Here is a 23836-nt window from a genome sequence, read left to right as displayed (position 1 = left end):
GTGCTCCGCAACAGGAGAGGCCACAACAGTGAGAGGCCCGCATACCGCAAAAAAAAAAAAAAAATAATAATAATAATTATAATTCATTGAGTACCACTATGTGCTAATCATTTTATATATACAAGATATATATATATATATAAAATCTCTTAAGAGATAGATACAATTATTTTTCCTAATTTTTCAAATGACAAAACAAGCTCAGAAACTTTAAGTAATTCAAACAAGACTAGAAATGGTATGAATGGGATGCTTTCAACCACCAAGCTATACTACCTTCACATTCCGGTGTCATCAGAAATCAATTAGTAACTTGGAGAGCAGAATCTCACCATTTATTTTTACCCTTTAGACCAAAACTAGGCATCTGTAGGGTATTCTATCTTACGTTGGATGCGTTAAAATACAGCATATAAAGCATTGAAGTGACATTACTAATGTCACTTAACAAATACTGCAGTCTTCTTGTTCTCTGTGTTGCTCTAATACTGTAAAGCTCCATGCATAAAATGTGACTGCAAAGATGGATTTGGACCAGGGTTCTTGTCTTCCTGATTGTAAGAGTAATACCCCTAGATGTACTGACCAGTAGTATTGACAGGATATTTAGCCTACTTCTACTAGCGTGGCATTAGCTTAGGGGAGACCATAATGGCTTTTTTTGAGTAATTGATGGCCATCCCAGCTTAACAGTACCAGAAACTGCATGTCAAATCAGAGCAGATTGAAGCTGGGAGATACTTTAGTCATCCTATCTGATTTTTTAAATACAGCAGAATCCCTTGCTTCACTGCCACAATCCTATTAGAATTTCATCTTATTTAATCTGGGGCTTTTTCAGTGGTAGTACCTTTGCTGTATTCATAAAAGAATTACCCACATCTCATGACTATCTCTTCACATAAACTGTATTTTACTATAGAACATGATGCAAACTGCCCCTACTAGGCTATCTGTTGCCTCTCTCTGTCTTTCTCTCTATACTGTCCCCACTGCTGAAGCCCAAAAGTCCACCAAAAAGAAAATCATGACCTAAGTTCACACACTCAGAAATCCTACCTTCCAGGCCTTCCTAGGTACCCCTTCCATCAACTGGTTCTCTCTCTGAAGAGTTATCTCCACCCTGCTGTGCATTAGGTAGGACAATGGTTCTCAAACTTCAGCTTGCACCACTACCACCTGGAGGCTTGTTAAAACATAAATTGCTGGGACCCAACCCCAGAATTGCTGCCTCAGTAGATCTGGGACTGGATCAGGGAATTTAGATTTCCAACAAGTTCCCAGGTGATGGTTATGATACTGTTGGAGACATGCCTGAAGCAGACATGTCTTAACTAACTACAGATGACCCTTGAACAATGTGGGTTTGAACTATGGGGGTCCACAGTTTTTAAATAGTGAATACTACAGTCCTACATGATCTGTGGTTGGTTGAATTTGGAGATATGGAAGAACTACAGATATGGAAGGCTGACTATAAGTTATAAGTAGATTTTCCACTGTGCAGAAGGTCAGCGCCCCTAACCCCCTGGTTGTTTAAGGTTCAACTGTACTCACTAGTATTAATTAAAGAACTAATATATAGTAGTGATTTTACTTTGTTGAATAAATTAGAATGAAATCGAGGTTGCCCCTGAATTGTACATGAACACTTTCATTCAGGTGTACTTTGTATACTCACAAAGAAATGGATGTTGTTATAGCCAGTGTACTCACAACTCTTATGGGCACAAGGCCTTAAACTACATCTTACATGGCTGAGCCCTTTTCCTTAAATGCAACCTATCCTGACTTGCTAACCACTGGCATTTGTAGGCTAGTGGATGCGAGGTTGTGGGATCAGTTTCCTCCCAGCAGGAATTCAAGGGACTAGGTTTTTCCTATGAAGTAGAGGCAAGAATTAGACCATGGGAAGACCTTAAGAATAATCAGAAATGGATGTCTGGATTCCCCTGCCCAAACTAAATCTTGAACAAGTGATAGTCTGAATTGCAACAGGCTCCTAAAGTCAGGCTTCTGTTGGTTTTTGTTCTTGCAATATAGTGAAATGATTCCTGCAGTTTACACTATCATAAGAACCTGTAAATTGAGAGTAGTGTCCATATGTATGAGTAAATCAGCACTCATTAGGTAAGTCCCAAAGTAATTTTCAACATTACATCTAAAATAAGTTTTGAACAGGTGCATTTGAAAGATACTTCAGTCTGATCCACCACCTGTTTTCCTAGATTTATTGGTCTGCTGCTTGATAAGATGATATATTTTCCAAAGCCAGTCTTCCATTTAAATTGATGCATATTATCACTTTACCTTGTATTTCCACAAACTATGGATTTTCTGTTATCCCTAATTTCAGGTTTCAGGTTTTCATTGTGATTTTTAAAGTCTATAAAACGAGTTCACAGTCACATTCGGTGAATTCAGCTTTTTAAGTTAAACATCTCTCCTTTAGCTTAACTCCTTGGACTGTCTCCTCAAGTTGATTTTGAGCTGCAAAGAAAATTCAGACGAATAAGTTATACAAAAAATCTAATCTTTTTTGTCTTTGCTTCTCTTTGGAAAGAGATGGTCTGTATCTACTGCCCTTGTTGCTTTCTCTCTTCTAAGAAAATCATGTCCACATTGGACTTATGATAATTCAAGCTCTGTAAGTAACAGCAGTAGGGGGCAAACTCATCAATATCTCTTTAAGTAGTTGAAATAAAATGTAACAAAGTTTGTTCATTTGCCCTTATTTTGCATAATTAATGAGAGCAGAGGGCATCCTTAGGCTCAGAAAGAGTTATTAGATGGAGAAGGAAAATTTGGAATTAAGATGAAAAAGACAGAAAGAGGGGAAGGATTAGGCAATATTTTTAGCAAATATTGAACCAATAAATAACTTACTAATTAAAGGTAAATGTATTGAGATAGTGTGATGCAACAAAAGCTGAAGTTTAGGTCTTAAGAGGTGGTCTTTGTTATTAGTAAGGCTCCTTATCATAGAAAACTACTGAAAATATTCATTGCTAAGTGACATATATGGGAATGTTCTGACGCGCCCCCCCCTCATAATGAGGTATTTAGTAACATTGCAGAAAGTTGAAAAAATAACCACCACAAGGAATTTTGTTATGGTAGAGGGGTGTGTGTGTGTGTGTGTGTGTGTGTGTGTGTGTGTGTGTGTGTGCGCGTGCGTGTGTGTATCCAAGTGTAGAGGAGGTTACCACCAAACAGTATACCTTCTGAGTATTTAGATAAGTTAGAAATAAAGAATTTTGTGATGGAGCTGGTTGTATTAAAATGGAATGGATACATGTGGAATATCTTCCAAATGTACTCGGAAATATTACAAATTGTCATCTAAATATAATAGTCTAATTGAGATCCTTCTTTTGGCAAGGGTGTAGATTTAATCACTACTTATGGCCTTTGTTCAGCTGAAAATGACATTTGAAAAGTTTTCCCAGTTAACATGACCTGGATTGTATGTGTGTGTGTGTGTGTGTGTGTGTGTGTGTGTAGATAGATACATATATCTGTATATACATACATACAGGCCTTTACTTACCTGGATACATTTCACAATGTTTTTTTCCTAGACCATCAATAAAGTTCTCCTTCAGTATGCTGCAATCGTATCAAGTGATTTCAGTTCATACTGTGATAAGGAAAATGTGGTAAGTAAAAATGTCTCTACTTTCAAGTATTCCTCAGTTGAGAACCACTTCTTCAAACTAATAAGTAAGCAAATGAAGTTGTTTTCTTTCTGTTTTCATAAAGGATGATAGAAAATAGGGATCGCAAGAAATTGTTCGAAAATTTCCTAGTAGTCCTGAACTGGTACAAAATAGAATTCAAAGGAAGGTTGAGAGCATCTCAATGCCAGCCAGCTTGTGGTTTTCCATGATGATAAGGAATAAGACTCATATAAACAGCTGAAAACCCTCATCATTGTAAACACTGAAGCTGGGACCTAGGAGTTAAAAAGTTTTTGATTGTTAATACCAACTAGTGTAGTTTTGGCACCAATACCAAAATGAGTATAATTTAATCTTTCAATTTTCAAATAAATTGAAAAGGATGGTTAATGTAAGGAGTGATGCTAATTTATACTCTGAATTATTAACTTAGCCTTTTAATTTTTGGATGACTGAGAAAACATTGATAAAATCTAAGCCAGTATTGCAGCTTAATAAAAAGAATAAAGAGAAGTAAGATAAACTAATTGAGAATATAATCAGTGTTATTTTATGGTAGAGGGTAAAATCTTTCTATTCACCATATATAATTTTAGGAGAAATCTGTCAGTAACATTATAGGATTTTTTTAAACACTGAAAAAATATTTTAAAAGTCAGTACTAGATTTTTCAAGACAAAAATCAGGGTGTTTTTTTCTCCCTCAAAAAATCAGTTCCCACTATCAGGCAAGTCTTAAAGAGAATTCTTGCTGAAACCTCGTTGACCTCTTGCTGACAGCTCATTAAGATAAGTCAGTCCTAATGGTTCTTGAGGGTCCCAGAAGATGCTTCTTTTCATTAAAGGAAAATGCTACCCAGAAATTTTACTGAAAATCTCAGCAGTGATTTCTTTTTTTTTTTTTAACATCTTTATTGGAGTATAACTGTTTTACAATAGTGTGTTAGTTTCCCCTTTACAACAAAGTGAATCAGTTATACATATACATATGTTCCCATATCTCTTCCCTCTTGGTCACCCTCCCTCACACCCTCCCTATCCCACCCCTCTAGGTGGTCACAAAGCACAGAGGTGATCTCCCTGTGCTATGCGGCAGCTTCCCACTAGCTATCTAATTTACATTTGGTAGTGTATATATGTCCCTGCCACTCTCCCACTTCATCACATCTTACCCTTCCCCCTCCCCATACCCTCAAGTCTATGCTCTAGTAAGTCTGTGTTTTATTCCCGTCCTATCACTAATCTCTTCATGACATTTTTTTTTCTTAGATTCCATATATATGTGTTAGCATACAGTATTTGTTTTTCTCCTTCTGACTTACTTCACTCTGTATGACAGACTCCAGGTCTATCCACCTCATTACAAATAACTCAATTTCGTTTCTTTTTATGGCTGAGTAATATTCCATTGTATATATGTGCCTCATCTTCTTTATCCATTCATCTGTCAGTGGACACTTAGTTTGCTTCCATGTCCTGGCTATCGTAAATAGAGCTGCAATGAACATTTTGGTACATGACTCTTTTTGAATTATGGTTTACTCAGGGTATATGCCCAGTAGTGGGATTGCAGGATCGTATGGTAGTTCTATTTTTCGTTTTTTAAGGAACCTCCATACTGTTCTCCATAGTGGCTGTATCAATTTACATTCCCACCAGCAGTGCAAGAGGGTTCCCTTTGCTCCACACCCTCTCCAGCATTTATTGTTTCTAGAGTTTTTGATGATGGACAATCTGACTGGTGTGAGATGATATCTCATTGTAGTTTTGATTTGCATTTCTCTAATGATTAATGATGGTGAGCATTCTTTCATGTGTTTATTGGCAATCTGTATATATTCTTTGGAGAAATGTCTATTTAATTCTCAGCAGTGATTTCTAATTGCCATTGATTATAAATACTCTAATAGGCAAGATAGAGTATTTATTTATTGAACACGTATAGCTGCAATTAAATTTATAATACACTTGAAAAGTATTATATTGAAAATCAAAACAGTGACAGGTAATTTCAGAAAAGATTCTGATTTACTAGGACAGCCAAACTGAAGATTTTGAAAGGTGGCTATGAATTATCAAGGCTAATTCCTGTCTTTCAGAAAGGAAAAGTAGCCTTAAAAAACTCCTGCAGACTTCTACTTTATGTTTTAACATTTATAGTACATTTTATTTTTTAAAGGAGAAAAATTATAAATCAGCATTTATTGTATTCTCTGTATTTTTCCTTTATATTTTATACTTTTCAAAATCAAATATTTAAAAAGTCATTGAAATATTATAGCACAGGAACTTACTTTTCCTTCCTCAACGCTTTTCTTTCCTAATTACTGATATCTTGACCAGTCTTAGACTCTCATTCAAATGCCAAGTATCATTTTAGCTTTTCCATGAAAGGATATCAATTAGCTACTTAGTTTAAGCTTTCAGCTGAGATAAATTGAAGAAGTACTTTTGTACATGTCTGTGTGTACATATCACTGTTGTTACAGATTTCTTTAAATATCAAGAACATTGAAACATTATTATTTTTTATTTTCTCTGTATATATATATGACAATATTCCTATTTCATCTGCAAGTTGCACTAGAAACTTTTAAAGAGAGACATCTTCTAAGAGATGACCATAACACTTGCTTTTTTCTTTTTTTTTCTTCTGTGACATTTTAAATATGGAATGGGTCACAAGTTTTCAATCCATTCTTCCACACTCCACATTATAGCAAAGCAACATTATCTAAATCAGAAATGCTTTATTTATTTAAAAAATTTTTTTCAACTCAAAAACATAATTTGGTGGAATCTAAAAAAAATACAACAAACGTGAATATAACCAAAACGAAGCCAACTCACAGATATAGAAAACAAACTAGTGGTTATGAGTGGGGAGAAGGAAGGGAGAAGGGGCAATATAGGGGTAGGGAATTAAGAGTTACAAACTATTATGTATAAAATAAGCTACAGGATATATTGTACCACATGGGGAATGTAGCCAGTATTTTATAATAACTATAATAGAGTATAACCTTTTAAAATTGGGAATCACTATACTGTACACCTGTAACTTATATTGTCCATCAACTATACTTTGGTAAAAAAAATATATTTGGGTCATGTAGAAATGGCCATAGTCTGAACAAATGTAACTTTTATGTTCATTGTACTTTAGGTTCCTAACTTTGTTCCAGGTTTAGAGCAAATGAAATACATTATGACATTTTTAGGGGAAAAGCCAAAATATACAAAGATTAAAAATTAACTTCAAACATAGATTATTTTTAATCTAACTAAACTCATCAACAAATGTTGCTTCTAAATTAGGTTAATGTTCCCTTTACTGTGGGTATTTTTAGTTGTCTTTGCTTGTTTTTCATTTACTATTGAAGTCTTTAAAGTAAAAGCTGTTCCCCAATTAGGTTTAAGGTAGAGTTGTGGAATTCAATTCTCAGTACTGATTTGATAAATTGATTCAATAAAATTGAAATTTGAACATGTCAAGGTCAGGGGAAGCTTAATCAAAGAGGAAAGTCTCATATTTATTTTTATCTCCCTCTGTATAACTGCATCTCTTTTTTTAAATGTAGCCTTACCCAGGTCAGTAGCAATCCATGCCAAGTGAGCCCAAGTGTCATTGTTCATTTGGCTTCTTAGTAGCTCTTTTCCATCGGAAATTATTATATTAAGAAGGCTTAGAGGTTGGTTTAATTTGTAAAGCTGGAACTAAAGTACTATTACATGTGTCAAAAGAGATAAGCTTGAATGCTAATATCAAATAATCATAAAAGAGACTACCCAGCTAACTTAGACTCATGAAAAGCAGGGTGATAACAACTTTACCCATGTAGTCTTCCTGCTTCTCATTGAATCATGCTCTTCCTTAGTTCTTTCCCCTCCGCAATGAAAAAGAAAAAACCCCAATGGCCCAATACCCTAATGGAAAAAGCTCTGTTGGTTCAGTTTGTTGACATTGGGTCAAGATGCAGAAACCCTGAAAATCTGATCATACATGCCACAGAAAGGATTAGGCCTGGATCCAGTGACTTTCCATCACAGCTGGCAATCTGAATCATTTGTAGAACATTGTGGTTCAGCTTACTGAACAAAATCTATAGGAGATAAATCTCGTGTTAAAAAAAGAAAATATTTTAGTGCCTGGAATTAAGAGAATAGAAGCTCTAAATTGTTTTTGTAAATTGAAGTTAGGATGTGGTCACTTTAAGAGTCAAATAGAAAGTTTTTCACAGGTCAGTAATGTGGTTAAAACAATAATAAAATCTTTCCACTGATGGGCACTAACACCTCTCTGATGTCCTGGAAGTCCTTTGCAGGCCTCTCTCTTATTCATTATTGGCTCATTTCCCAGCACCTTGGAAGGCATATCCATTTTCCTTTCTTTCACTCTTTTCTTCCCTTGATATGCTGGCTCTTCAGAATCAGTACGTAGCAAATATTAAATTATTCCATAACTATTCTGAATTCCATTATACATTAATTTCTACTGTTCTGAGGACACATCTAGTCCTATCAGAAAGCTTTACATCTTTATGTGATTGTTATATTTCTGCCTCCTTGGAAACAAGTCAAGGAACATTTTTAAAGCATGTATTATGTGTGAGGCTCCGTGCAGTACTCTGTAAGAAAAAGCAGAAAAAGACACAGAGGCACATACAGTGCATTTAAGGTCAGCTGGCAAGACAGTCAAAAGCAACTCAAACGTGAAGTTAAATAAAACAAATGTCAAGTGAGTGACGCAAAAGATACAATCTGGGAAAGCAAAGGCCCTGACCTGAATGATGGATATGACTGAAATAGGTGAAGAAGTTCAAGTGAAGGGCCTACATGCTAAGCCGAGCCACAGAGTCTGGAAAGCACAGGTGTTGGGGAGGTGGGAAGCAAGCCTCCTGGAGTTGAGAGTTCATCATAGTACAGTAGAGGGAGAGGAGAAGAAAAGCATGGTTTGGAGCTGTATAACTAAGGGCCTTGAATACCAAGGGGTGGCCTTTATCGATAGCCAGAATTTATTAAATGTTTTTTGGGGTATTTTTTTCTGCATTTCTGAAATTCAGATGATGTTTTAGCTTTTGAAACAGTGAAATAATAGAATAGTTTAAACTAGTTTGTTTTTCTTAAAGTAAATCTTTAAAAAAACTAAACTGAATTTGGTTAATTTTGAAGTACAAAATGCCACAATGCTAAGAATAAAATAAACTCTAGTAATAGGTCTCCAATGGTTTATTGTCTAAGTATATTTTTAAATTTCATTCCCCAAAGTGGTCATATTTTCTCTCTTCTATTCTTAACTGTTAAGTATAATCTTAAAATAGCATAATTATTCTATTTGCCAAATAGAATTGAACTTAGGTGATAGTTGTATACTGTCACATTGAAGGTAAACTCATTCAATAATTTAATGTATTTTTTTGTTTTGTTTGCTTTATTTAAAGCCCTGTATATTGATGAACAATATTCAACAACTGCGGGTTCAGCTGGAAAAAATGTTTGAATCCATGGGAGGAAAAGAGGTGGGTATGTTTTTATTCCTGCATTTGCCAAATATCTCAGAGATCATTAGCAGCGTATCTCTTTGCTATGGAGAATGACATAATCAAGTTTTTACATGGCTTAGTTAAAGAACAGGAAATGCTAACAATCTAAAATACCATTAACAGCTAAGGTGATCATTACTCCGCAACAGAATACTTCAGTAAATACATTGGAAGTGTGATGAATAGGAGGAAGGAGATGGTCACTAGCCTTTTGTAATGCGTATATATAGTCATAGATACACTTTTAAGTATATTTTTGTATATGCTAATGATATGTAAAGTTTCACAGTTGCAGATGTCTTTTACCATACTGCACAATGTCAACTTGATATCAATTTTCTTCTGCAGTGTGCTTTGTGGCACTACTGGTCCTTGATGCATCGCTGGTTTATTTTTCATATCTCAAAAATCTGTCAAAACTGTGTTGTGGGGCTTCCCTGGTGGCACAGTGGTTGAGGGTCTGCCTGCCGATGCAGGGGACACGGGTTTGTGGCCCGGTCCGGGAAGATCCCACATGCCGCGGAGCGGCTGGGCCCGTGAGTCGTGGCCGCTGAGCCTGTGCGTCCGGAGCCTGTGCTCCGCGCAACAGGAGAGTCCACAACAGAAAGAGGCCCGCGTACTGCAAAAAAAGACCCCCCAAAACTGTGTTGTGTAGTGTCTGTAATGTGTTGTGTCTTTGTCTAACATCTCTGACCTGCAATTCCATGAGCAGAAGAAGAATGGAGAAAGATTCTTTTATGAGATTTGTGATAGTAAGCGTCTTATGTCTGTTTCCCCTCCAAACTCAAAGACGATTGCACTTCCTACTTGTTCTCATTTGCTTGTTTGGATCAGGCAGACCGTGAAATACTAATTGGGCACCTGCCTTGAGCTGCCGCAGTATTTCACAAACCGACATGAGCATCTGGGGAATTGAGGACTGGAGACAGTGCTGTAAGGGAAGGTCATGCAGCTGTCATTCTCTCACCGCCACCCCCTCCGTAAAACAATCCCAAGGGTGGCTAGGATGAAGGGATATTTCTGTTTAAGGTTTTATTTACACTGTTCCTAATTATTGTGGTAAGTACGCAAGACGTATGTAAAGCTAGGTTCGATTTCAAAGCCAAGATCCCATTCATTTCTAAATTGATAAGGCTGAAAATGCTTCTCTTAAGATGGGACCTCTTCACACATGATGTTTCTTTTAACCCAAGAGACATTTGTACATTTTTCCCCTGATGTCTTTGTTTTTTTTTGCGGTATGCGGGCCTCTCTCTGTTGTGGCCTCTCCCGTTGCGGAGCACAGGCTCCGGACGCGCAGGCTCAGCGGCCATGGCTCACAGGCCCAGCCGCTCCGTGGCATGTGGGATCTTCCCGGACCGGGGCACGAACCCGTGTCCCCTGCATCGGCAGGTGGACTCTCAACCACTGCGCCACCAGAGAAGCGCTTTTTTTTTTTTTTTTTTTTAAGTCTCAGTCTTTTGAAAAATAAACTTGCTATTTAGCATCCTACAAATGAGAAGCACAAGGATACATGGGTGAAGGTGCAAAACTTCAAAAATGAACTTTTCTGAACTGTGCTGCTACTGCTGTCTCAGTCTAATTTGTATGAAATAAGGCTTCATTCTCCAAAGTGCGTTAATGGTTTTTGCACTGTTTGAGGGCGTCAATCTCATTTTTAGAATTCTTTTGCTGAATTAGGTAAGCACAAGCAATTGGAGATCATAAATGGAGATTCCCTTTTTAATTTTAGTGATTTTTATATTCAGACTTTAAGTCCACTTACTGTCTTGAAAAGTAGTGAAGAAATTACTGATTTCTTGTGGGAAATTCTGTCTCCTTTTAGTGAACTTTAAAGACCACAAATAATTTGAAGATAGAGTTGTATTTGAAATGCCACATTTCCAGAAATTTCTCCTACTGCTACTACTATATCATTACTATTTTGTGGTTGAACTCTAATGTGAGTGATATATTGCTGAGCTGAGTGTTAACCAAATTATGCCCGTATTTAAAGGAAACTGTGTGGGCCAAGCCAGCTGCTAACCAAAAAAGCTATGGGGTGGTTTGTTCACCAACCAACATTTACTGCTTGTTTCAGATAAAATTGCCAGTTTGAAATGTACAGGTTTTCTCATGATAAATTGAGTTGCAAACCTATGGCTACATCACAGAACTCTACCGGAGAAAATGATGGAAGATGTGCTGAGCTGGATGCCTTCTCCCTTTATAACTCTTTCCATGCCAATTGCTAATTTAATCTCCATACATAATTTCAAGGGAAAATCAATTAAACAAATGAAACGAATGTCTAGCTTCTAAAGATGGAATGTGTTAGAGGGACAGCATTGACCCTAGCTCCTTTCTTTTCCTACATTTAAATATTTTTTTTCCTCCCCTCCCTCTCTTTACCCTTTTTTATGTTCTCCTGTCTCCCTTTCTATGCTGGTTTCTTTTCTCTTATTCTTTTCCATTTTCATCTTGTCTTTAGTAGCTAAGAAAAAGATTTAGGCAGGCCCTGTCAATACTACATAGGGATTGAAGAAATGTCAGGGGAAAAAAAAAAAAAAAGAAATGTCAGGAAGAAGCTTGACTTAAACCCAAGTCTGAGTGTAACAGGCAGCCTCCCAGATGGAAATAATCTTTATTAATACAGAATGATGTTAGAGCTGCTGATTGCTACACTCAGCCTCCAGAATCTCAAAATAATAGGCAGAGCCCATCCATTGCAGTTATCTATATGGCAGTATCTAAATGGGTTCCTTAACTTGGGCCTTTCATAAAGATGAAAAAGGATTTTATTGAGAAAGACAAATTCACTCTTTGATAGGAAAAGTATATACAGAACTTAATATGAGCATGTTCAGTGGTCTTTAATGATAATACAATGTGTTTGTACTATTACCAATTCCCAGTTGTTTCCTCACAGTGGAACTAGTTATAAAACCTTGACTGCTATTGCTAAGGAAATTTTTCTAAACTAGATTTTATCCTTCCTTTAGTAGTTTCTTGTTATCTTATGCCCTGTCATCAGTGCTAGGATGTGCACTTCTTGCTACAGAAACCGAATTAGCAAATGATTGCTTGTGCATATGCTCAGAATAGTTTTTGATGCCATGTGTCCATTAGATGGCTTCTAACAATAACGTGGCTGGCCTCTCAGACCATCTGCAAAGTGCTGGCTGCTTGCAGGCCTGCTTGCATGATGCTGCAGTTCTCTGCTGCTTGACCCAACCACTGTTGGGGCACCTGCTCTTTCTTTGCAGGATCAACCTCGTTTCCCTCTGGAAACAGAACAAGTGTTAAAAACCTTTTTTTATTCACTCTCTGTGTGGAGTCCAAGATGGAAACATTGCCTAACGCTGTGACAGTCTTGGGGGTGATGCCGTTGACAGTAGCTCCAAAAACAGCCACTTGAGTAGTCCCTATTAAATGCACACACGGTAGCCTATGGGCCCTGTAGGCACATTCTTTACCAATGCCCTATTTAGAAAAAAGAATCAAAAGAGAAAAGCAAACTACTATATTTCTTCTCCTATAGTCTCTTTCCAACACATTTCCCTGTGTACAAATTAAGAGCATGCTTTAGCTTAACAACTCTCGATTATTCTAGAAAGTAAGAATAAAAAAAAAGTTACAAACTATGAAGCAAAAGTAGCCTTTAGGAATGAGGTCCAGGGTCTGTTTTTTAAAGAGCATCCTGGTGATTTTTTATGTTCATACAGTTTTAGGAATCACTATAGTAAAACAGAAAAAATTACCAAACTGTGGTATGGACTGACTTGAGCTAGAAGTTAAATTATTTATACCACAGTTCCCAGATGGTATTACTTGTCCCTCTGTAACACAGTAACAGCAAAACAATCATCAGAATGCTAGGTAATAATTTTCATGTATTGGTTAATGATTGTTTTATCATCCTATAATAGCTCAAAAGTAAAACAGATATATTTTGGTTTATATCATTTTAATAGCTTAATTATTTCATGAGTATAACTCAGCACATATCCACTGCAAATAAATACTTAGTCTATATTCATTTTTTCATAAAAAACATTGCTACAGTCTACAAAAGGGACTTTGTTGTAGTTGCTTGATCTGCAATCTAATTTTTACAAGTACATGAAAAAGAAAATCAGATAATCCAAAATTCTCATACCTGCTAAAGTTACTTTCTTTTCAGAAAGTCATAAGATATTGGTTATGAACTTGCATTGTAGTGATTGATTTAGAAGAATTATGACTGTGCTGTGTAAGCAGAGGATGCACTGCTCCTTCACAATATTGGGATGGTAAAATCATCTTGAATGGTAGAATCTATAGTTATCCATAGGCCTGCTATTCTACTGACTGTACTTCAAATTCTGGAGGTTCGCCATTATTAAGACATTTGGGGGAAATGGGAAGGGTGGGTATTTACTTAGCTAAAATTTCTCATTCTGCTGACCACAAAACAGACGAAGCAGGCATAATAGTAACGTTATTTTTATTGATATGTCCCAGAAGGATTGAATCTCTTGACTCATTGCACCTTGTTAAACTTTCCTGAACAGGGTCGGGAATCAGGAACATAACCCTACCTATCCTAAAAATGTACATATTTTAATGAGCAACTTAATTATCTTTTGTTTCAGAGATGCATACTATATTGCTTTTTATTTTTTAATGATGAATTTGATGTGTCAGTTAGAAACTGAATCTGACTGCCCAAAAGTGAATGCATGTAGCTGATTGAAATTCACTGTAAAACTTACTAGCCATACAAACTCGGTCTTCAGCTAAGCAATCTCTGGCCATAGAGGACAGAAATTAACTTCTGTCATATTTTACTTAGCAATATGCTTTCAACATTATAATTTCTGGGCTACAGGGGTTGAAGATCCCTGCTTTAAGGGTATTAATACTTCATGCCGGTAGTTTCTGAACTTTAGCAGGTATGAGAACCACCTGGAGAGCTGATTACAACACACATTGCTGAACTCCATCCTGGACTATTCAGCTTAGTAGGTCTGAGGTTGGGCCGCATGAGTTGCGTTTCTAACAAATTCCCATGTGATGCTGATGCTACTGGTCAGGAGATGACGTTTTGAGAATTATTCTTCTTTGCTTTTAGGATAGCAACCAGGTAATTGGGAAATGGCCCAGAATACCCCTTTGCCTTACCTGTGCTTGACTCCTAACCCACCTACTTAATGTGTTTTGAATCTTGAGAGCACATCGGATTTAATGTGTTTGAATGGACCTTGAGACAGCATGCCATAGACAGGGAAGCATTTGGATTAAGGAATATAATAATCATAATAATCCCAAAATATAGGTGGCTAATTTTCAGTCTTATACAAATATCCAGCATTTTTAAAACTCTGGACTTTTATATTTACATTTTCATATATAATCTTATTAAAAGAGGTGTTATAGTTGTAAAGAGGCTAAAAGCTTTATGTTCAGGTTTCTGACCTGTCTCACCTTTTCTCAATGTAAATAGAGATATAACTCACTAGTTAATACATTAATGAGAAGCCATCTGTGATTTCTATCTCTTTTTCAGAAATACAAAATAAATTACAAAATAAAATAATTAAAGTATATATTAGATGTCATTAGATAGTAGGCTTTTAACTAGTCATATTATGTCTTCCTTTTAGTTATAAAATATTTCCTAAAGCAATTTGCAAAATTCTTCCCATTTAATTGAAGTGTCTACTGGTGCCTACTTACATTTTCTATAGGGGGACAGGTGTTGATACAGGGAATAGAAAAAATTTTTAATGAATGCTCTAGTCCTCAAGGAGCTAATAAGAAGGAGTAAGGAGGCCTTATAAAATAACAGTTAGAGCACAGTTCACTTTTGGGCCCAGTGAAAGAGATATTTAGAAGCCAAATGCTCCCTCTCCTGCCTGGACAACTTTAAGCACCTCTTGCCCTCAGTGCTGACCACCCCAAGAAAAACAGAGACTAGAGCTTGCTGAAGATGAAGACAGAATTTACTCTTTCATTAATTCATTCAACAAATTATTGATTTGCTGAGCACCTATGATGAGCTGTAAATTTTACTAGACACCAGAGGTACAATAATTACTAGGATGCAGACCCCACCCTCAAAGAACTTTGAATGTATTACGGAAGTCAGAACAATTAAAGAGGTAAGGTTTGCTGTGATGATCCCCCCATGACAATTTCTAAACTTCAAAATACCTTTCAAATGAGAGTTGTAATTGTTGTATCTTATCCCGCAATAATTCAAAGAATCAGCTCAAACCTCTAGCCTCTTACTGTGTAAATCAAGCTCAAAGGTGAGATGTATTTGGCTGAATTCAGTAAAAGTAAGCAGTTATTTCTAGTTTCATAGCAGCACATAACAAAGAGGACTGAATGTTTGAAGTTTTAAGTGCTGGCCCTTTATTTTGGCAGCATGAAGATACTGCCTGATTTCTTTTTCCTCCTAACCATCTCTGCAACTAGAGTTAATAAGTTGGACTTAATCAAAAATTAAGGGAATAATGACCAAAAAGGCAAATCGCATTGAGGCGATTTAATAAATATGATTAAGGATCTAGCACTACTACCAAATAAAGTTCAGCTAACTGCTAAGCTGGTGATATTAAGAAAAGGTGCTCCCTTGGAGGCTGAGAGGTTTCTGGGTGGCTGATGCATGTCAAAGTGAAATTCAAACCCAGGGATGTGCTGTTTGTTAACCTAATTCCCCAGAGATCATAGGGTCACTCCGTACTACCAAGCATCTTTTTTAAAAATTAATTATTTATTTTTTAACATCTTTATTGGAGCATAATTGCTTTACAACAATGTGTTAGTCTCTGTTTATAACAAAGTGAATCAGCTATACATATAAATATATCCCCATATCTATACATATAAATACATATAAATAAGCTATACATATAAATATATGCCCATGGTGTTAGGGAGTGTTCTACTTTCACTCTTTTACATGTAGCTGTCCAGTTTTCCTAGCACCACTTATTGAACAGGCTGTCTTTTCTCCATTGTATATTCTTGCCTCCTGTATCAAAGATAAAGTGACCATATGTGCGTGGGTTTATCTCTGGGCTTTCTATCCTGTTCCAATGATCTATATTTCTGGTTTTTTGCCAGTACCATACTGTTTTGATTACGGTAGCTTTGGAGTATAGTCTGAAGTCCAGGAGCCTGATTCCTCCAGCTCCGTTTTTCTTTCTCAAGATTGCTTTTGCTCTTCGGGCTCTTCTGTGTTTCCATACAAATTGTGAAATTTTTTGTTCTAGTTCAGTGAAAAATGTCATCGGTCATTTGATAGGGATTGCACTGAATCTGTAGATTGCTTTGGGTAGTATAGTCATTTTCACAATGTTGATTCTTCCAATCCAAGAACATGGTATATCTCTCCATCTGTTTGTATCATCTTTAATTTCTTTCATCAGTGTCTTATAGTTTTCTGCACACAGTTTTTTTTGTCTCCTTAGGTAGGTTTATTCCTAGGTATTTAATCTTTTTGTTGCAGTGGTAAATTGGAGTGTTTCCTTAATTTCTCTTTCAGATTTTTCATCATTATTGTATAGGAATACAGATTTCTGTGCATTAATTTTTTTAACATATTTATTGGAGCATAATTGCTTTACAATGTGTGTTGGTTTCTGCTGTATAACAAAGTGAATCAGCTATATGTATACATATATCCCCATATCCCCTCCCTCTTGTGTCTCCCTCCCACCCTCCCTATCCCACCCCTCTAGGTGGTCATAAAGCACCAAGCTGATCTCCCTGTGCTATGCGGCTGCTTCCCACTAGCTATCTGTTTTACATTTGGTAGTGTATATATGTCAGTGTTACTCTCTCACTTCGTCCCAGCTTACTCTTCCCCTTCCCCGTGTCCTCAAGTCCATTCTGTACGTCAGCATCTTTATTCCTGTCCTGCCCCTAGGTTCATCAGAACCATTTTTTTTCAGATTCCATATACATTTGTTAGCATATGGCATTTGTTTTTCTCTCTCTGACTTACTTCACTCTATATTGCAGACTCTAGGTCCATCCACCTCGCTACAAATTACCCAATTTCATTTCTTTTTATGAACGTAAGCATATCTTGATGTTAGTTAGACTTAAACTTCCCTAGCATTTTAACCCCAGAGAAACATTTCAAATCTTATAACACCCTATTTTGGGGGTGGAGTGGAAGGAAGCAGATTAATTCTGTGAGATTATTTTTGTACTAAATATACTTTTTCTGTGGCATACAGTCATGAATTATTTATGCAACAGAGAAAGTACTCTTTAAGCAAGTTGATGGCCTTTGCTCTTTAGAAATCTTTGATGTTCAAATTGTATTAGGAAAGATTCTTTCCCACTTAAGAACAGGACTGGTAACCTCTGGAATGGAATGCCTTTGGATTATAGTGGGAATTACTTGGCATCTGTAAATGGGATCAAAAGACAAGCAGTCCAAGCCAGTCAATCAAAGGGGTAAGACAGAAAGTGTTTTTGTCACAAAAGGAGAAACACACTAGTCATGATTTGAATATGTTGGTTTCTGATTACTGCTAACTTGCAAACTGGCCCCATCCCATTCCCCGTTTTTTTTTTAACATCTTTATTGGAGTATAATTGCTTTACAATGGTATGTTACTTTCTGCTTTACAACAAAGTGAATCATTTATACATATTACATATGTTCCCATATCTCTTCCCTCTTGCATCTCCCTCCCTTGTGCATTAATTTTGTATCCTGCTACTTTACCAAATTCATTGATTAGCTCTAGTAGTTTTTTGGTAGCATCTTTAGGATTCTTTATGTATAGTATCATGTCATCTGCAAACAGTGACAGCTTTACTTCTTCTTTTCCAATTTTGTTTCCTTTTATTTCTTTTTCTTCTCTGATTGCTGTGGCTAAAACATCCAAAACTATGTTGAATAATAGTGGGGAGAGTGGACAACCTTGTCTTGTTTCTGATCTCAGAGAAAATGGTTTCAGTTTTTCACCATTGAGAACAATGTTAGCTGTGTGTTTGTCATATATGGCCTTTATTATTTTGAGGTTAGTTCCATCTATGCCTACTTTCTGCAGGGTTTTTATCATTTAAAAAGTGTTGAATTTTGTCAAAAGCTTTTTCTGCATCTATTGAGATGCTCATATGGGGTTTCTCCTTTAATTTGTTAATATGGTGTATCACATTGATTGATTTGCATATATTGAAGAATCCTTGCAATCCTGGGATAAACCCCACTTGATCGTTGTGTATGATCCTTTTAATGTGCTGTTGGATTTTGTTTGCTAGTATTTCGTTGACGATTTTTGCATCTGTGTTTATCAGGGATATTGGCCTTTTGTTTTCTTTCCTTGTGACATCTTTGGTTTTGATATCAGGGTGATGGTGGCCTCATAGAATAAGTTTGGGAGTGTTCCTCCCTCTGCTATAATTTGGAAGAGTTTGAGAAGGATAGGTGTTAGCTTTTCTCTAAATGTTTCATAGAATTCACCTGTGAAGCCATCTGTTCCTAGGCTTTTGTGTTTTCGAAGATTTTTAATCACAGTCCCAATTTCAGTGCTTGTGATTGGTCTTTTTATATCTTCTGTTTCTTCCTGGTTCAGTTCCAGAAGGTTGTGCATTCCTTCCAGGTTGTCCATTTTTTTGGCATATAGTTTTTTGTAGTAATCTCTCATGATCCTTTGTATTTCTGAAGTGTCAGTTGTTACTTCTTCTTTTATATTTCTAATTCTGTTGATTTGAGTCCTCTCCCTTTTTTTCTTGATGAGTCTGGCTAATGGTTTATCAATCTTGTTTATCTTCTCAAAGAACCAGCTTTCAGTTTTATTGATCTTTGCTATTGTTTCCTTCAGTTCTTTTTCAATTATTTCTGATATGCTCTTTATGATTTCTTTCTTTCTGCTAACTTTGGGGGTTTTTGTTGTTGTTCTTCTTCTTTCTCTAATTGCTTTAGGTGTAAGGTTATGTTGTTTCTTTGAGATGTTTCTTGAGGTAGGATTGTATAGCTATAAACTTCCATCTTAGAGCTGCTTTTGCTGCATCCCATAGGTTTTGGGTCATCGTGTTTTCATTGTCATTTGTTTCTAGGTATTTTTTGATTTCCTGTTTGATTTCTTCAATGATCTCTTGGTTATTAAGTAGTGTAATATTTAGCCTCCATGTGTTTGTATTTTTTACGGATGTTTTCCTGTAATTGATATCTAGTCTCCTAACATTGTGGTCGGAAAAGATACTTGATACAATTTCAATTTTCTTAAATTTACAAAGGCTTCATTTGTCACCCAGATTATGATCTGTCCTGGAGACTGTTCCATGAGCACTTGAGAAGAAAATGTATTCTTTTGTTTTTGGATGGAACGTCCTATCAATATCAATTAAGTCCATCTTGTTTTATGTATCATTTAAAGCTTTTGTTTCCTTATTTATTTTCATTTTGCATGATCTGTCCATTGGTGAAAGTGGGGTGTTAAAGTCCCTTACTATGATTGTGTTACTGTTGATTTCCCGTTTTATGGCTGTTAGCATTTGCCTTATGTACTGAGGTGCTCCTATGTTGAGTGCATATTTACAATTATTATATTTTCTTCTTGGATTGATCCCTTGATCATTAATGCAGTATCCTTCTTTGTCTCTTGTAATAGTCTTTATTTTAAAGTCTATTTTGTCTGATATGAGAATTGCTACTCCAGCTTTCTTTTGATTTCCATTTGCATGGAATATCTTTTTCCATCCCCTCACTTTCAGTCTGTATGTGTCCCTAGGTCTGAAGTGGGTTTCTTGTAGACAGCATATATATGGGTCTTGTTTTTGTATCCATTCCACCAGTCTATGTCTTTGGTGAAAGCATTTAATCCATTTATATTTAAGGTAATTATCAATATGTATGTTCCTATTACCATTTTCTTAATTGTTTGGCATTTGTTATTGTATATCTTTTCCTTCTCTTGTACTCTATGCCTAGAGAAGTTCCTTTAGCATTTGTTGTAAAGGTGGTTTGATGGTGCTGAATTGTCTTAGCTTTTGCCTGTCTGTAAAGATTTTAATTTCTCCATCAAATCTGAATGAGATCCTTGCTGGGTAGAGTAATCTTGGTTGTAAGTTTTTCTCCTTCATCACTTTAAATATGTCCTGCCACTCCCTTCTGGCTTGCAGAGTTTCTGCTGAAAGATCAGCTGTTAACCTTATGGGGATTCCCTTGTATGTTATTTGTTGTTTTTCCCTTGCTGCTTTTAATATTTTTTTTTTTTGTATTTAACTTTTGATAGTTTGATTAATACGTGTCTTGGAGTGTTTGTCCTTGGTTTTATCCTGTATGGGGCTCTGTGCACTTCCTGGACTTGATTGACTACTTCCTTTCCCATATTAGGGAAGTTTTCAACTATAATCTCTTCAAACATTTTCTCAGTCCCTTTCTTTATCTCTTCTTCTTCTAGGACCCCTATAATTCTGATGTTCCTGCGTTTAACATTGTCCCAGAGATCTCTCAGACTGTCCTCAATTCTTTTCATTCTTTTTTCTTTATTCAGCTCTGCAGTAGTTATTTCCACTATTTTATCTTTCAGGTCACTTATCCATGCTTCTGCCTCAGTTATTCTGCTATTGATTCCTTCTAGAGAATTTTTAATTTCATTTTTTGAGTTCATCATTGTTTGTTTGCTCTTTAGTTCTTCTAGCTCCTCGTTAGATGTTTTGTGTATTTTCTCCATTCTTTTTCCAAGATTTTGGAACATCTTTACTATCATTACTGTGAATTCTTTTTCTGGTAGACTGCCTATTTCTTCTTCCTTTGTTTTCTCTGGTGGGTTTTTACCTTGCTCCTTTATCTGCTGTGTGTTTCTCTGTCTTCTTGTTTTGCTTAACTTACTGTGTTTGGGGTCTCCTTTTTGCAGGCTGCAGGTTCGTAGTTCCCATTGTTTTTTGTGTCTGCCCCCAGTGGCTAAAGTTGGTTCAGTGGGTTGTGTAGGCTTTCTGGTAGAGGGGACTGGTGCATGTGTTCTGGTGGGTGTGTCTGGATCTTGTCTTTCTGGTGGGCAGGGCCGCATCTGGTGGTGTGTTTGGGGGTGTCTGTGACCTTATTATGATTTTAGGCAGCCCCTCTGCTAATGGGTGGGCCTGCATTCCTGTCTTTCTTGTTGTTTGGCATGGGATGTCCAGCACTGGATCTTGCTGGTCTCTGACTGGAGCTGGGTCTTAGCGTTGAGATTGATATCTCTGGGAGAGCTTTCATCATTTGATATTATAAGGTGCCGGAGGTCTCTGGTAGACAAATGTCCTGAACTTGGCTGTCCCACCTCAGAGGCACAGACCTGACACCCAGCTGGAGCACCAATACCCTGTCAGCCACATGGCTCAGAAGAAAAGGGAGAAAGAAGGAACGAGAGGGAGGGAAGGAGGGAGGGAGGGAGGGAGGGAGGGAGGAAAGAAGGAAGGAAGGAAGGAAGGAAGGAAGGAAGGAAGGAAGGAAGGAAGGAAGGAAGGAAGGAAGGAAGGAAGGAAGGAAGATAATAAAAGGAAATAGTTATTAAAATAAAAAGTAAAAATTAAAAAGTAATTTTAAAAAAGAAGAAAGAAAGAGCAGCAAAACCATTAACCAAATCCACCAATGATAACAAGCACTAAAAAGTATACTTTAAAAAAAAAAAAAAAAAACCCGCACAGACAGAACCCTAGGACGAATGGTAGAAGCAAAGCTATACAGACAAAAATCACACAAAGAAGCATACACATACACACTCACAAAAAGTGAAAAAGGAAGAAAATATATATATACTTAAAAAAAGGAAGAGAGCAACCAAATCAATAAACAAATCTACCAATGATAATCCACTCTAAATACTAAAGTAAGATAAACATAAAACCAGAAACTAGTCAGCTGCATACAGCAAACCCCAAGTATACAGTTGCCCCCCAATGTACACCACCTCAATTTGGGATGATTCATTGTCTATTCAGGTATTCCACAGATACAGGGTGCAAGTTGATTGTGTAGCTTTAATCCGCTGCTCCTGAGGCTACTGGGAGAAATTTCCCTTTCTTTCCTTTGTTCGCACAGCTCCTGGGGTTCAGCTTTGGATTTGGACCCGCCTCTGCATATAGGTCTCCTGAGGGTGTCTGTTCTTCTCTCAGACAGGACGGGGTTAAAGGAGCTGCTGATTCGAGGGCTCTGGCTCACTCAGGCTGGGGGGATGGAGGGGTACGGATGCGGGGTGAGCCTGCAGTGGCATAGGCCGGTGTGATGTTGCACCAGCCTGAGGCGCGCCGTGCATTCTCCCAGGAAGTTGTCCCTGGATCATGGAACCCTGGCAGTGGCAGGCCGCACAGGCTCCTGGGGGGGGCAGTGTGGAGAGTGACCTGTGCTTGCACACAGGATTCTTGGTGGCTGCAGCAGCAGCCTTAGTGTCTCATGCCCGTCTCTGGGGTCCACACTGATAGCCACGGAGCACCTTTAAGTGGCGCTCTTAATCCCCTCTCCTCGCGCACCCTGAAACAGTGGTCTCTTGACACTTAGGGAGGTCCACACTTTTCCCCGGACTCCCTCTCAGCTAGCTGCGGCGCACTAGCCCCTTCAGGCTGTGTTCACGCGGCCAACCCCAGTCCTCTCCCTGGGATCTGACCTCTGAAGCCCGTGCCTCAGCTCCCAGCCCCCACCCGCCCTGGCGGGTGAGCAGACAAGCCTCTGGGACTGCTGAGTGCTGGTCAGCGCTGATCCTCTGTGCAGGAATCTCTCTGCTTTGCCCTCTGCACCCTGTTACTGCACTCTCCTCCGAGGCTCCGAAGCTTCCCCCCTCCGCCACCCGCAGTCTCCGCCCGCAAAGGGGCTTCCTAGTGTGTGGAAACTTTTCCTCCTTCACAGCTCCCTCCCAGAGAGGCAAGTTCCATCCCTATTCTTTTGTCTCTGCTTTTTCTTTTTTCTTTTGCCCTACCCAGGTATTTGGGGAGTTTCTTGCCTTTTGGGAGTTCTGAGGTCTTCTGCCAGCGTTTGGTAGGTGTTCTGTAAGAGTTGTTCCACATGTAGATATATTTCTGATGTATTTGTGGAGAGGAAGGTGATCTCCACGTCTTACTGCTCTGCCATCTTGAAAGTCTCCCCAAGCATCGTTTTTAACTAACCTTCCTCTGAACCTTAAGAAAACTTAAGGAGAGAGGGTGTGAGCTACAGCCAGAGGGCAGAGAAACATTTTCTAGAATAGACCTATTTTATTGTCTGTTGTGAACCCCCTACAATGGTTTATGCCTGCCTTAACAAACCATAGATCAGTGCAGAAAGTAAAACTTACTCCTTTAATCCAACCAAACCTCCCTTTTGTCCTACTTGGCAGACTGGCCTTCAGGCACCTCATGCAGATGGCTCACTGAGGGCATTCTGTGTCCATCACTTGACGATTAACAGGTCCTCAATTCAGTTGATTGAGCAGAGTCTATTCACAGTGTTGAGCAGTGGCGAGATTCAGTAATGTGAATAGCTGAAAGGCAAAGACAGAATGAGACAGGGCAAAAAGGCAGTTTTTACAGAATAAATTCTGAACATAAACTTTGTGTCTCATTTTTTCTATTCCTGAGTTATCCCTACTCTGTCCAGTTTCTTAGTTGGTCAGCTTACTATAAGCCCAAAATTCCTTCACAATCAAGTTATTGAACTTGATTTTTTATGACC

At 37.6% G+C, this 23836-nt stretch overlaps 1 protein-coding gene across 1 annotated transcript in view; it reads left to right on the top strand.

Moving 5' to 3' along the window:
* Positions 1 to 23836, top strand: part of UNC13C (unc-13 homolog C) — a 607361-nt gene that overhangs the window by 493568 nt on the left and 89957 nt on the right. Inside the window, exons 22-23 of the mRNA XM_059056161.2 lie at positions 3582 to 3659; positions 9121 to 9198. Of these exons, the coding sequence (XP_058912144.1) occupies positions 3582 to 3659; positions 9121 to 9198 (156 nt within the window). The remainder of the gene's footprint in view (positions 1 to 3581; positions 3660 to 9120; positions 9199 to 23836) is intronic.

The sequence above is a fragment of the Kogia breviceps genome, chromosome 3, assembly GCF_026419965.1.
Source record: "Kogia breviceps isolate mKogBre1 chromosome 3, mKogBre1 haplotype 1, whole genome shotgun sequence".
NCBI classification, from domain to species: domain Eukaryota; kingdom Metazoa; phylum Chordata; class Mammalia; order Artiodactyla; family Physeteridae; genus Kogia; species Kogia breviceps.
The sequence above is the reverse complement of the archived record's forward strand: the minus strand, read 5'-3'. Positions and strand labels throughout refer to the sequence as shown.